The sequence below is a fragment of the Panthera leo genome, chromosome B4 (assembly GCF_018350215.1).
Source record: "Panthera leo isolate Ple1 chromosome B4, P.leo_Ple1_pat1.1, whole genome shotgun sequence".
NCBI classification, from domain to species: Eukaryota; Metazoa; Chordata; class Mammalia; order Carnivora; family Felidae; genus Panthera; species Panthera leo.
In genome coordinates, this window is record NC_056685.1 from 13678665 (window position 1) to 13693353 (window position 14689).

General features: G+C 45.5%; 1 protein-coding gene across 7 annotated transcripts in view; it reads right to left on the reverse strand.

Annotated features, from left to right (window-relative positions):
• Positions 1-14689, reverse strand: part of NMT2 (N-myristoyltransferase 2) — a 74607-nt gene that overhangs the window by 19094 nt on the left and 40824 nt on the right. For 3 of the 7 annotated variants that reach the window (XM_042944986.1, XM_042944984.1, XM_042944989.1), the window contains exons 2-9: positions 11043-11178; positions 10583-10625; positions 6503-6647; positions 3278-3396; positions 3090-3181; positions 2848-2964; positions 1391-1561; positions 118-226 (exon numbers count right to left, since the gene is read on the reverse strand). In XM_042944986.1, coding sequence (XP_042800920.1) covers positions 118-226; positions 1391-1561; positions 2848-2964; positions 3090-3181; positions 3278-3396; positions 6503-6647; positions 10583-10625; positions 11043-11178 — 932 coding nt within the window. Of the gene's footprint in view, positions 1-117; positions 227-1390; positions 1562-2847; positions 2965-3089; positions 3182-3277; positions 3397-6502; positions 6648-7371; positions 7632-10582; positions 10626-11042; positions 11179-14689 lie in introns of those variants that run through there. The other 4 variants (XM_042944985.1, XM_042944987.1, XM_042944988.1 and 1 more) reach the window with 3 other exon arrangements.

Sequence of the window (14689 nt, forward strand, 5' to 3'; positions counted from 1 at the left end):
CATATTCACATCCTCAAACACATGAGCCAGTTTTTAAGACTCTTGCAAATAATCTTTTTCTACATTGAAAGCTTTAGCTGTTACAGCTTCGAAAAACTCCAGAACATTCTTACTTACATCCGGAAGTCTGTAGAGCTTCATTGTTCTCTGTAAAGTCATATTTCTACTCAAGTGAGAAAATTTCACTTCTACCAATTTTCTGGGGTTTAGCGATCGATGCCAGTATCTGGAATACAACGAAGGTTTTAAAATCTCATCGATTTTCTAACTCTACCAGCTTTTACTCTTTGTCTCAGCTCAGTCATCATAGAGGCATTTAACGAACACCCTTGCTGCCCCCTGTGCAGTGTTGGATGCTGGCCCTGTTCTTGTATAATTAGCTTGGTTTTTTTACATCTAAAACATGTCCTGCTTTCCAGTTACATTCCTTTGTAGTTTGTGACCTTTCATCTCTGCCAGTAAAGAGCTATCATAAAACTGTAAGATAAAGTTAAAAATGCCCGGTCTGCAAGTATTTAACGACCACTGCTGATTCTACAGAAAGCAAACTAAGAAGTTCTAATAACATATGAAAACATCCCCTCTAAATGAGTAGCCGTTGCTTTCATATCACGCACATCAAAGAAAACAACTTTCTGAGAAACGACCTTGAGTTTCTTAAGTGATTCCAGCTTAGACAGATGATTTGTATTAAGATCTACCTGTGAAGTATATAACTAATTGAATGGGAGACAAGTCATTTTACAGTTTCACATTTTTTACTGTTTAGTGGAAATTTCATCTTATTTGAGTCAAAAACAGTCAAGGGAGAGAAACTCCTTCCGATGCTTCACGAACAGGTTAGTCAAGGGAGAAATCTGATAAACCATTTTCTCCCTGGATTAACCTCTGAAAGCGTGATGAGAACAGATGAACTCCTAAAAAGAGCTTAAGCTCTTCCTGCTCTTAGCAAGCAAGTCTGTTTGGGCTTCTCAACTGGTGTTTACCAAACTTCTGGAACAGTTCCTGAGAGCAGTGCAGAACAACGCGTAAATCTAAGCGTTTGGAAGGAAGAAAAATGGTAGTACTCTGGACATTTGAATTTCAAGACCACGGTGCCCTGGGTTCCTCAAGGTAGGGGCAGCACTAGTCTTTCCAACAGAAGAGACGCAGGAATACAGAACCGGCACTGTTAGCAGGAAAATGTTAAACCTCTTTTTATCGCCAAGTGGCTGTATGGTAGAATGGAAAGAACACTGGTCTCAGTGGTGCTTGGGTCTGGTCTCCACCTCTGCTACCAAACCAGCTACAAAAGAACAGGTAAGGCAAAGTTTCCCGGTTACATGGGAGAATACTACTGGTAGCCACACGGCGGGAGGCAAGATTCAAGGTGAGCGCGTGGCACTATTACCTGCATGTGGCCACTGGCTTGGGAAGAACCACTCCAGCGGTATAAACGGCCTGAAAAATACCTTCCAGGTTTACTCTTCTGGTTATTTCTCGAATTAACACTGGGGCTACCCGCTTTGATCTCAATTTCTTATGAACGCAAAGAAAGTTGATTTCTACCATCTTCTTCACACTAAGAAAGATGTCAAAAAGTAGAGCAAACATAAGACGAAAATGTTTTTAAAAACAAGACAACTCCCATAAAATTGCAAAGAATAAGAAACCGAGAGACCTCCTTCAACAGAATATTAAAGAAAAACAGCCCATCGTTCAGACATTTCACAAACTCCGATTGATACTCTATTCCCCATATATCCCCTGCCAAAATAACTATCACTATAGGCCATGGAGACCCAGACCCCCTTGTCCTGAAGACATTGGAGGACTTTGATCTTTTGTAAGTTTTCACTTTAGAAAGTGGATAAGATGTACCTCCAAGTTTCTACATCTGTTTTTCCTGTAATGTATGCAATGAGGACAAGAACGGGGTCACCCAGATGCAGAATCTGGTAAGATGTTGCACTGGAATCTAATGCAATTCCTAGGTCCCCAACAGGTACCTTGGCCAGACAGAAGCTGGTAATTTTCTGAGCTACGGTAAACCTTTCAGGGCTTCAAAGCCCATTTCCTGCGCTGGTTCTAGATACACGGGCATTTCATTTGGCACCAAGATACCTTGACATCAAAAGTTTTTGAGCAGCAAATCAAGTAACCCAGTACAATGAAAGGTAAACAGACCTGTTATGGATTAGCTCTCTGACTTTCTGGGCTAAAGACCGGAGCAAAAACACAACATAGTTATCCAATGGATAAAAAGGTTTTTTAAAAATCTCTCCTAAAATTTATTAAGATAATTTTTTTTCTCTAGAAATAAGTATGAAATACCTATTTATATCTTTATTCAGACACACACATAAAACATCTGAGTGTGTGGGGTGCCTGGGTGGCTCAGTCGGTTAAGCATCTGACTTTGGGTCAGGGCATGATCTTGAGGTTCTCAAATTCGAGCTCCGCATCGGGTTCTGTGCTGACAGTTCAGCACCTGGAGTCTGCTTTAGGATCTGTGACTCCCTCTCTCTTGGCCCCTCCCCTACTCAAACTCTCTCAAAAAATAAATGTTATAAAAAAAATTAAAAACAAAAAAAATAACATCAGAGTGTCTGCATGTATGAGACTGAGAGGCAGAGACACAGAGCTGCCCTTTTTTTGTTGTTGTTCACGGTCCAGTTTTCTTTGATTAAATCAACTTTATCTTTTTGAGCAGTTCTAGGTTGGGCAAAACTGAGCAGAAAGCAGAGTTCCCGTAACCCCCTGCCCCCACCGTAAACAATCTGCATGAGTAATTTTAAAAGCCCGCTGGAACTGCAATTCTGGAAAAGTAACACATCAAAACTGACACGGACGAGCTTTAATACGTACCTGTCATAAATCCGAATGTTTGCCGGGATGGCACTGATGAACCCCACTAGCTTTTTGTTCGAAGACACTCTGACCCCACAGTGCCACTGAAGGAGCCAGCCCGGGGGACGCAGAGCCCTGAAGTCCATGCAGGCAAGGGAGACAGGTGCCGGTTAGTGTCCCGGGACCCGGGGAGAGACGGAGACACGCGGTCCCGACCGCCCGCGCCCGGGGCCGCCCCTCGTGGCGCCAGCGACACTCACCAGAGCAGGAACTCGGGCGAGTAGTCGAACCGGAACATGCTCTCCTCGTCTTCCACGTAATTCTCATTTAACAGCGTGTACAACTCCTTGAGCTGCAAGATCAAGCGAGCGTCCTTTCTATGGCGCTCGGAACCACCTCGGAAGCAATTTGTGCGAAGGCAGGTGCTGAACGGAAGGCCTGTACTCACCACGTCGGCATTACCCAGATCTAAAGTGTCCCACATGAAACCCTGCGGCAGGGAATACGGCTCCCGACGCACGTTGTCCTTATCCGCTTCGATGGCACCGTGCGAGGTTATCACTTCATCTGGAGAGGGACACAGAGAGAGAAAGGCAGAAGGACAGAATATTCAACGACAAAGTATTCGGATGACCCAAAATGGTCCGTTCCGTAAAACGACACCATTTTTAGGGGCCTGGGGTGGAATATAATCTTTGAAACCATGCTACCGTTTCAGCCACTTCTGGAGTGACAACAGGGCAGCTGGGTAGTGGAGAAGGGCTGCTATCTCACCAATCAAATAAGAGGAGAAATCCTTTGTCGTGCAGTGACAAGGTGTTTATTATGAAATGACAGGGACTTCTGAGCCTCAACCCCCAGATTACAGAGCCCCCACACAGCACAGCTTGGAGTCGGTGTCCTCTTACTCTGCATTTCAAAAACCTGGTTGCGGGGGAGGGAAGGGCTGCAGTGACCTCTGACCCCTCCCAGCAAAATCTACAACTAATTTCAGGACTGTTCACTGCTCTCCGCCTGGAATGTTGCCACTACAGCCAAAGTCATAAACGTCGCTAGCGATTTCCACAAAGGCGCCCTTTTCCAGGTTCCTTCCCCACGGCTTCCCAATGCAACTGGAAGAGAACCCGGGCTCTTCCCGTGGCTGACGTCCACCTGGCCGCCCACCTGGCCGCCCACCTGGCCTGGCTCTCCGGATCCATCCTCAGGGACCACCCTCAGGCTCATGGCTCACGGCTTCCCTCCCTCTGCACGTGAGGCCCTTCTCCTGCTCGCCACGTGGCTGGCAGCTTGAGTGTTTTCAGACAGAAGCTTACACATCGCTTTCCCCACAGCATCTCTCCCTGACTAAAGCTTTTTCCTGCCTGGAGGATGCTCTCCCTCCATCCACCCCCACCTGGCCACCACTTTTACCGTTCTCTCCCATCACTGTTTCTCCGGTACGTTGCCCACGGCATTTAATAATGGACACTCAACAAATAACTGATAAATCTTACTCAGCTGTCAAAAAGAAAGAAACCTTGCTATCTGTGACAACATGGATGGACCCTGAAGGCATCATGGGAAGGGAAGTAAGTCAGAGAGAGAAAGACAAATACCGTATGATTTCACTTATTTGTGGAACCTAAAAACCAAAAATTCTCAACTCACAGACACAGATTGGTGGTTGTCGGTGGGGGGGGGGGGGGTGCGTGAAATGGGTGAAGGCGGGGGTCAAAGGTACAAACTTCCAGTTATAAAAACAAGTTCATTTTGGGGATGTCATGTACAGCCCGTGATTTATTTGGCAGTTGCTATGAGAGAAGATCTTAAAAGTTCTTACTATAAGAAAAAGAAAAACTGTAACTTTGTGTGGTAACGGATGATAACCAGACCCGCTGTGGGGGTCATTTTACAATGTATGCAAACACCCTATCGTTATGTTGTACACCCGAAACTAAAACAATGCTATATGTCAATCATACTCCAATGAATAAATAAACAGAACCGGAAGGAAAACAAGGAACAAACACCTGCTGAATTAATGACCCTCAGGTACAGGTTCTTGGCATCAGCTTTTTAGGGGTGGAAGCCACAGGATCCGTACCAGCTACAAGGGGTTTCGTTTTCTCTTTCTAACCCCTGCCTTTGTCACATCCCTCTTTATATCCGCTCCACCAGCTCACCCCCCCATGAATACCCGAGGCTCCATCAAGCCAGTCTGAGTGGTCAGGCTCTCAGCTGCCCCCTTAGAGCCCCTCCAGGACCTCTGCTTAGAGTCAGGCTCCAGGAGGCGCTCTTGTCCCCCGGGGCACTGACCTAAAAACCACCAACAGCTTGCCAAGCAGCACTCAGCTGAACCCAAAACATTCAGTCAATAGACCTACACTGCTTTAGCTAACGGTCCCTCGATTCAATGGCATTTAAAATCCTGTAAATTCATGCTAGAGTCTCCCTCCACTACCAAATACATTTATTTCTAGAGCCTGAAAGAAAAGACCAGTGAGGATAACTGCTTTCTTCTATCTTTCACACTCCAAATCCCGTGCTTTTTAACATGTGTGGCTGCGAGACGAGCGGTAACTTTAAAAAGTGTGAAAACCACTATTTGAAGGCACAGACGATTGTTCCCTGATTTTTATACGACAAAACTGGTTATTTGTACGTCAGTGAACTATTATGAGACCTGGACGACACGTAACCCTTTACCTGACACAGATGCTGGAAGCTGAACAATCAAGAAGGAAAAACACAGAAATAATTATCATCTATCTTCATATGAGGATAACAGTAAGCAGTGGGTTTAGCTTTTTATGCAGTTAAAACAATTTTAGTGCATTTATATCATCACCCTTTTTACTGTGAAAAGAGAACACTTCAAATGATGTTTATGGACACGTAACAGGAGAAAGTCAGAGCGATGCCCGCTGCCCGAGGGGCCCCTGGAGACCTCCCGAGGGGCCCCGTCCCCTCGCTGTGCTGCCACGTTCTCCCACTGCTAACAACTAACACCAGTGGTGAGTGTGCAGAATCCTCTTGTTAAGAGGCATAACATTTTCCATTTCAATTAGGTTGAATAGGGCAAATTTCCTGTGTCTTTTGGAATAACTGAGATGTGAGACGGCTAAAAATTTATGTACAGGGAAAACTCTTCCGTGAAGCTTAAAACCAAAACTGGTTCTGAGACTGTCTTTTATATATATATGTATTTTATTTTTTAGTTTTTTTTTAAACTTTTTTTATTTTGGGGGAGAGAGAGAGGGCATGCAAACAGCGGAGGGGCTCAGAGAGAGACTCCCAGGCAGGCTCCACACTGTCAGTGAGGAGCCCGATGTGGGGCTCGAGCTCACGAACCGTGAGATCGTGACTAAGCCGAAACCAAGAGTCGGACGCTTCAACAACTGAATCACCCAGGCGCTCCCTTTTACACATTTTTAAAAATATACGAATGTTTCAAGTGAGAAACCTGGGTTTTTTTATAGGAAGAGGAATGCGACTCTAAAACTGTTTCTGCTGAAAGCCAATATCACTACGCAATATTTATATTTTAAAGAAAAATATGACTTGTAAATTTCTAATCTGTGACATAAAGCAAATATGTTAAGTGAAGTTCCTTTTGTGTTTTTTGTTTGTTGTCAACCCAGCTGTGTTTTGGGGTGGGGGGAGAGGGGGGCACGGAAAAGGCAGAAAAGCTTACTTAATTTGGGTACCGGCTGGGTGTCCCAAAACTGGTATCTGTGTTTGGCAGCCTCATCAGTGTTCCTGGCGGGGCCCTGGCATGCGGACAACAGCTCCATTGCTCTCTGGATATCCTGCAACTTCTGCATTGGAATGGTGGGATTCTATAACAGCAAAGACACACAGACACAAAGATGAGGAAGCTTACGTGGCTCCAAAACCTGGGCCAGACACGTGTGTATCTGCCCTGAAGACGACAACACCAAAAACACAATCTTCCTCTAAGCCTGGTCAGGGTCTTGGGCTCAAGCGCTAACGCACTAAAACAGACGTGAACGCATTATGTTAAAGATCACAACAGCTCCGTAGCTTTAATGGGGCTTTGACGGTTTTGGAAATCTGAGGTAAAGCCAACCACCCGCTGGCTTCAGGGTCCCACCTGGCTGCGAGGGGTCGTCACCATCACTCATCTGGAAGGAGCGGCAGGGAGGAGTGACACACACGCATGAGTCACTGCCCTACAGCAGCCAGTCAGGCACACCCTTGGTGTCACTGTTAGGGTTAATGCTCGGCAGCAGCAATGTGGGGACAAAGGAAAGGACTGCTAGGATGCAAACCAGGCAGAAAAGGGAAATTTTAGTTCAAAAAAAAAAAAAAAAAAAGGAAAAAGAAGACAGAAAGAACTGTGAATTGAGTGCTAAGCTGGGAAGGAAGTTAATCAAGAAAGAAAATCTCACTACGAATGCCTTCCTCCTGGACCACCCCCTGCCCTCTCCCAGCCCCGATCCTCCCCCAGAGACAAAACCTTCCAAAGAGCAGTTTCTTCCGAGAGTTTAGCTCTTTGGCAACCACAGCCTGTTTTCCCCAACCCAAGTGTTGGAAACTAACCTTTTTAAGTAAAACATATTCTCAGTCTGGAAAAATGAACGTATCTTTAAATTCTAAGGTTCCTTCCTCGAAGCCAACATTCCTTTTATCTCTGAAGATTCCCAGCTCTTTTTTTTAATCCCTCAAATAATGCAATTCCACATGGAAAATGAGACTATTCCTAAAATGAGAGCACACGGTGCTGAATAGTAAAATCACGGAGTTTTTTCAATACACAAAATGATTAGTTTTAGAACTTTGATGCCACACGAAGAATGCTCTTCATGTAGTTCAGAAGTGGTTGACGAGAATTTCAGAGCCCTTCGGTTTTCCTGTATGTCAACACACCATGGGCACCAAGGAGAGGTACCATCGACACTCGCTGGTTTATTAACAGTGGCTCTGGACTTCTGTTCAACTTTGAATCTGAGGTCTGTGGTCTGGAGTTGATCCTTTGACTTGGGAAGCTATACCCATGTGCCACAGTACAAAACAGGGTTTATTTAACACAGACTGCCCTGTCTTTGATTTGTCACTGGGTTTGCTTAGGATTCTTGCCACTACAATAACTCAAGGAAACAAAGTGCTGGAGTCTAACCAGAGATGGGTTGAGGTCAGTATCGTCTCCACTTCTAAGTCCAACGGCATCACCCAGGACTGCCACAATTCTGTAAGCTGTTTATCTGGTATTTTCATAGAGGTCTAAGTCACGAAGATCAGATTTCAATTACACATATTAACTTGAAAAAATACTTTGGCTAGTCCCATTTATTGTATTTTTAGATTTCTCTTGCTCTGGTCTCTTCTGAACCTCCAACATAAGAGGGACTGATTGCCAGCAAAATGAAATTTACATGCATTTGAACCCCCAACAAAGCAGTCTCTTTGAAGACCTATAATTTAACCAGGAACTCAGAGCACAGCATATTTCAACCAGTAATGCTTGAACACGCACCCGTTTATCTTTTTAAAAGCAAATTTGAACCTACACAGTGCCTGCACTGAATCTGTCATGCGAATTTTTCTTTCCTAATTTTGGAGTTAAATTCTCAATCCCTAACATACCAAACTCAAGCAGTTTTGCGGCCGACATGAATCAGCATCTTTGCTCCAAAGGAGCCAATCCTATCTCAGCTCCATAAAGACCTCAGAGTGGTGTCAACCCTACCTCATTAGCCTCATCAGGTTGACTAGCAGTCTTTCCACAAAATGACCATTCATGAAATATTTATATCTGAATGCTCACTATTTTAAGTGCTTTCTTAAAGTAGATACAAGTGAGCACAATTTTCAAATCCATGGTCATAAAGCAGCAAGGAAAATTCAGCTATGATATTTTCTTCTTTTTTTTTAATATGATTTATTGTCAAGTTAGCTAACCTACAGTGTATACAGTGTGCTCTTGGCTTTGGGGGTTGATTCCCATGATTCATCGCTTACATACAACACCCAGCGCTCATCCCTAGCTATGATATATTCTTAAAACTATCCATCCACCTTCCACACAGCAGCACCACCTAAGGGGAAACGATTTGGTGTTAGGGGAGGTGAGGATGTGTATCAACCCCATGTTAGCTTCCCGCTACCATATCCCTACGTCGGGCACACCTCTTTTCCTCGGTGGAATATTAAATACCAACAGTGCCCTTTATTTTCTCAATTTAATACCCTGGAAAAATGTCCAGGCCCTCCACCACTAAGACGTCTAAAGAATCCAGACAAATACCATCTTATTCTGGCCCTTGAGTGCAGAGGAGGGCATGTCCGAAACACCACCCGCTGTAATTTACAGGGTTATCCAGAGCCAGCATCTAGTGTAAGGGAAAAGAAGCCCCAGTTTAAAACAAAATGCAATGGAGGGGCGCCTGGGTGGCTCAGTCGGGTAAGCGTCCGACTTGGGCTCAGGTCACGATCTCACAGTTCATGGGTTCAAGGCCCACATCAGGCTCTGTGCTGACAGCTCAGAGCCTGGAGCCTGCTACAGATTCTGTGTCTCCCTCTCTCTCTGCTCCTCTCCCACTCACACTCTGTGTGTGTCTCTCTCTCAAAAAAAAATTAACCTTAAAAAAAATTTTTTTAAACAAATGCAATGGAGAAAAAGGCCCGCATTAAAACATTGTGATGTATTCTCGACCTAAAAAGAAAATAATTTCTCTACCATATGATGCAAGCAGTTCCTCCTGCGGTGACTAGCTCTAGTTTCTTGTAAGTGACCTTCAGAAGTAAAGGAAGGGTGCAAAACCACTGGGGGGTGTGGAGAGGGCAACGGGCTGTCGGTGATGGGAGAAGCAATAAGGAGGGTCACAGCGGCCTAGAAGTGACACCGCAGGGATCCGACGAAGCGACCGAGGAATGGGAAAAATGAGTTTACGGTGCACCTTGAGTGACCTCGGAAAGTATGCCTGGTGGACAGAGTATTTATCACCTGAGAGACGAGCTGAAAAGCGAGGGGCGGGGGAAGACCCCGTTTTCTTCTCACCCCACAGAGGGAAACTGGGCAAAGTAAGTATCCTCTCAGTGACTCCTGGTCCTTACGCGGAAAACGGTAACAACAAGAGAGACTGCCTGCAAGATTCGCTTCTCGTGATAAAGTGTCAACTGTGCACAAGGAAAAAAACCTTCAGCCCCACGAAACTTGCATAGCGCTAATAACCACCATGTAGGCAGTGCTTTATAATACAGAGATCATTTAACTGTAACCTCCTCCTCATGGCCCCGTGAGTTGGGGCAGGAGGCAAAAGGCATGACCCCCAAGCCGCAGGTGAGGACACAGGCGCAAAGGGGGTGACACCCACGCGTCTCGTGAGCCCACATTCCCCGGTCCACTCCCGAGCCCTTTCCGCTATACCACGCGCTACCCAGGAAACCCACACGGAGCTGTGACCGTCCGCGACATCTCTGCCTCGTCCTCCTTCGAACCTTGCCCCTTTCCACGCTGTGAGTTTCTTGCATCAAGAGGGCTCTGTGCGTCCCTGTGGCCAGCACACAAGGCCTGTGTTCACGGCCAGGGGACCGCGGCTGGCCACACAGGAAGGGGCGCCTGCCATCTGTCCCACCAGAGCCCCACGAGGCCGGCAATCTGCCAACACGGGACTCAGCGGGACAACTGCTGGTTTGGTCCTGGATGGGTGTTTCTCCAGCGGGAATGTTAGGAGCGATTTCCCACCCTCGGCAATGGAATTTGAGAACGGCCACTGAAGACTGGTCAGACCCAAAGTCAACGAAGACTTACCCGTGGCTGCTCCCGCTGGAATCTGCTGCCAGACGGTGTTGTGCTATTCAGGTAATTAGACAGACACCCAGAAAAATTACAATGTGAATATCTTCTGAACTAAAAGTAATTAAATAGTAAGTGTAACTTCAAAAAAGAAAAAAAAAAAAAAAACAGCACACCTAACAAGCTCCCAATGAGACTTAACTTCTTTCGCTACAATCTACGTACTAATTTGCTCTGAGAAAAAGGAAAATTGCAGGCTCTATGCACATACACACAAAAACTCAGTCTGTACCTCTTAGTTATTCAGGTACTTAACATCAGCTTCAGGAGGCTGTAAATAGCCTCCAGGTACAGTGCCCTCCAGCATACAGCCACAGCAAATCCCTAAGGGTGCCCCAACACGGCACCGAGCTGCACAAACCAGCTCTCACATGCGTGAGAAACCACAGAGGGGACAATAAAACAGGGGGCTCACTTTTGAAGGCTGCTGGATTTTAATCTCCTGGGAATCAGATGCCGAGTCTGACTTGGTGCCTCCGGAATTTGGTTTCTCCTTTTTTCGCTTCTGCTTCTTCTTTTTCTTTTTGGCACCCAAGTCTGCTCCGGGACTTCTGTTAGGAAATTTACAGAGGGCAAAACAAGAACAAAAAATCATTATATAAAGTTAATCATTTAGGACAACACAAATTAGACACAGGCAGGGGGAAAAAAAGCTGTCAGGATGCATGATACCGTGATTTATAAGAAACAAAGATATTTGATCATTCAGATGACCAAGTATATAGCTCTCGTACCTATTTCCTACGTGACAAGAGCTTAAAAATGTCTCTTATGTTAATGATGTGACTTTTGGAAAGAGTCTAAGGATGGGGGCTGGTTGCCAGCAGTGCCTACCATGTGTTAGACGTTTGAAACTTTCAGTCCCAGCCCCCAACCCCTAGGGAGGAGAGGGGGGCAGCAGAATGGCCAATGACTTCATTAGTCACGTCTACGTATCGAAGCCTCTGTAAGAACCCAAAAGGGCAGGGTTCGGAGAGCTTCTGGGCTGGTGAACACGGGGAGGTTCAGGGAGAGTAGCGGGCTCAGAGAGCACAGAGGCTCCACACCCCTTCCCCACACCCAGCCCTGCGTATGTCTCCCATGGGGCGCACCTGATTTCTTTTCTGATAACCCGGTGATCTAGTAAAAAAAAAAAATGTTTCTCTCGGTTCTGTGGCTGTTCTAACAAATCAAATCAGACCAGGGGTCTTGGGAACCTCTGATTTACAGCTGGCTGGTCAGAAGTTCAGGTGACAACTTGGGTTTGTAGCTGGCGTCTGAAGTGGGGGGACAGGGTAGGGTGGGAGCAGTCTGGCGGGACTGAACCCCTACCCCAGGGAATCTGATACTACTTCTGGGTAGATAGTATCACGGCACAACTGTATGAGAATTCTACTTGTGACCTATAACTGCCTGGTGTCGTGTGGGAAGCCCCACCCCCTCACACACAGGATGGGATTAGATCCAGAAACTCACAAGAGGATGTAAAGCAGGAAATGAAATTTAGATGCGAAGTTAACAGGACAAGTAACAAAGAATCATCAGTCTACACTCAGTCATAGTACAGGTGCTTAGATCTCAGATATCATTAGAGCAGGAAGACTGTAGATACAGATCATATTTTATCATGGAAGTCAAACAGCTCTCACATGTATCACTGCTCTGCTAACCTACTTTTTTAGTCAGTCAGCCCTTTAAGGGAGAGATACATGTAAAAAACTCCATTATAAACATCTCTTGGGTACAACAAGCCACTAATCTCAACACCACAGAGCCAAAGAAACCACTTCTCTGCAGAAGGGAAATTGTCCTTAATAAACAATTTAACAAGAGGAATGAACAACAAAAAATTCTACGTGAAAAAAAAAAAAAAAAAAAACGTTCACTGGTAAAACATTTCTGTCTGGAACTCTTGTCAACTTATGGCTGTCACCTTCTGAAAGAGCAAAAGAAACACAGAGAGATTTGCAATTTCCAGTTACCTGGATCTACGCTACCAAAGTATTCCCAGAAGGTAAGTTAAAATTCAGAGTCCAAGATTACTACCGCATTATTGCCTGGACGTAGGGAAAAGTGATAGAAACAATCAGTTCCATTCTATTGTTCTCAATTATCTTTTGCTGCCTGCTTTCTCTCTTGAATTTTTACCTAATTATCAAATATACATGCATCATACAAGACACAAGTCTTACTGATATATATTAACTGATATATATTAACAGCTTTAGAACATTGTCCTTCAAAGGCAGCCAATGGTTTTTCTGGTATATATTCTTCCAAAATATTCTTTCTTCTCTAAGCATGGCTTCGTTTTTACTATGAATAAGTTGGGTTTTTTTTTTCTTTTTCTTTTTTTCCTTTTTGACGGACAGTATGCGTGAGAGCAGGGTAGGGGCAGAGAGACAGGGAGAGAATCCCAAGCCAGCTCCACACTGTCAGCTCAGAGCTGGATGCAGGGTTCAACCCCACGAACCGTGAGATCATGACCTGAGCTGAAATCAAGAGGTGGATGCTCAACCGACTCAGCCACCCAGACGCCCCTATCGTGCGTAAGTTTTAAACAAAAACTGAATCTTAAAACCATACCATTTGCTGGGGCCCCTGGGTGGCTCAGATGACAGAGCGTCCGGGCTCAGTAATGAGCTCACGGTTTGTGGGATTGAGCCCCACGACAGGCTCTGTGCTGACAGCGTGGAGCCTGCTTGGGATTCTCCCTCTCTCCCTCTCGCTGCCCCTCCCCCACTCACACAGGCTTGTGCACACGTGTTCTCTCTCTCTCTCTCTCTCTCTCTCAAAACTAAACAAACATTAAAAAAAACCAACATACCATTTGCCAGCTTGCTTTTTTTCTCCTTCCACTTAATGTTCCCTAGACTCCTTTCCATGTCAGGATACACCGAGCTACCTCATTTCTTTTTAGCAGGTGGAGAGCATTCCATTGTGTAAATATATATTTTATTTAACCAGTTCTATATTAAAAAATCCTACTGCCAAAAAAAAAAAATTCTGGTATTTACATCTTTATGCTTTCACAAAGGTGGAAATGCTAGGTCAAAGAGCATGCACATTTTTAGTTTTAGTAAGAAAATTAAGATCACTTTACTAAACTGTACCAATAGCCTCTCCACCAACAGTAAATCAGTTTCTGGTTCTGCATGTAAAGAGCTTAGAAATCACTGCTCCATCCTAACAGACTGAAAAATCAACAATTCCTACTGGATCCAAGAGAAAGGCAAGGGCACCGGGCAAACTAGAGGCCCCAAGACTGGAGATGGATGGGTGAATACAGGGTATTGAGGCTTCCCAGAGCAAAGCCAGAGGAGTGCACATCTCCATGGGAGCCGCTGCTCAAGGAAGAAAACCCCAAATGTAGGGCGTGTGGGTGGCTCAGTCGGTTAAGCGTCCAACTTTAGCCCAGGTCATGATCTCACGGTCTGTGAGTTCAAGCCTGTGCTGACAGCTCGGAGCCTGGAGCCTGCTTCGGATTCTGTGTCTCCCTCTCTCTCTGCCCCTTGCCTGCTTGCAATCTGTCTCTCTTTGTCTCTCAAAAATAAACATTAAAAAAAACGAAAGAAAGAAAGAAAGCAAGAAGAAAAAGAGAAAGAAAAAGAGAAAAGAAAAGAAAAGAAAAGAAAACCCCAAATGTAACAGACCAAGTGCTGGGCCCTGCGTGTGGAGAAGGGGACCCACACTTTACCTCCAGGAGCCCAATCAGGTTCCCACAGCAAATACCAGACAAAACTCCTCACACACGCCTGGCAGTGGGAGGCAAAGAGGTGACGTTCTGAAATTCGCCAGTGCACTGTTCTCAACAAGGCCTGCCCCCGGGAGAAACCAGTCGACCAGAGCCTAACAGACATGGGGAAAGGAAATATCCGACCCCAGCCCACTGTGGCATCCTGTCCCACATACGCGGGGAGAAGAAAACTGAAGAAAGCACAAGTGAGTTTGCAGTCCAGAGGCACAGGTTCACTGAAGGCCAGCAGGGGCCCAATCGCGGGACCACGGAACTTCCCCGGCCCACACCGTGCCACCATGCTACCAAAGGCCCACTTACGGCCATTCCTCTTACCAAGTACCTCG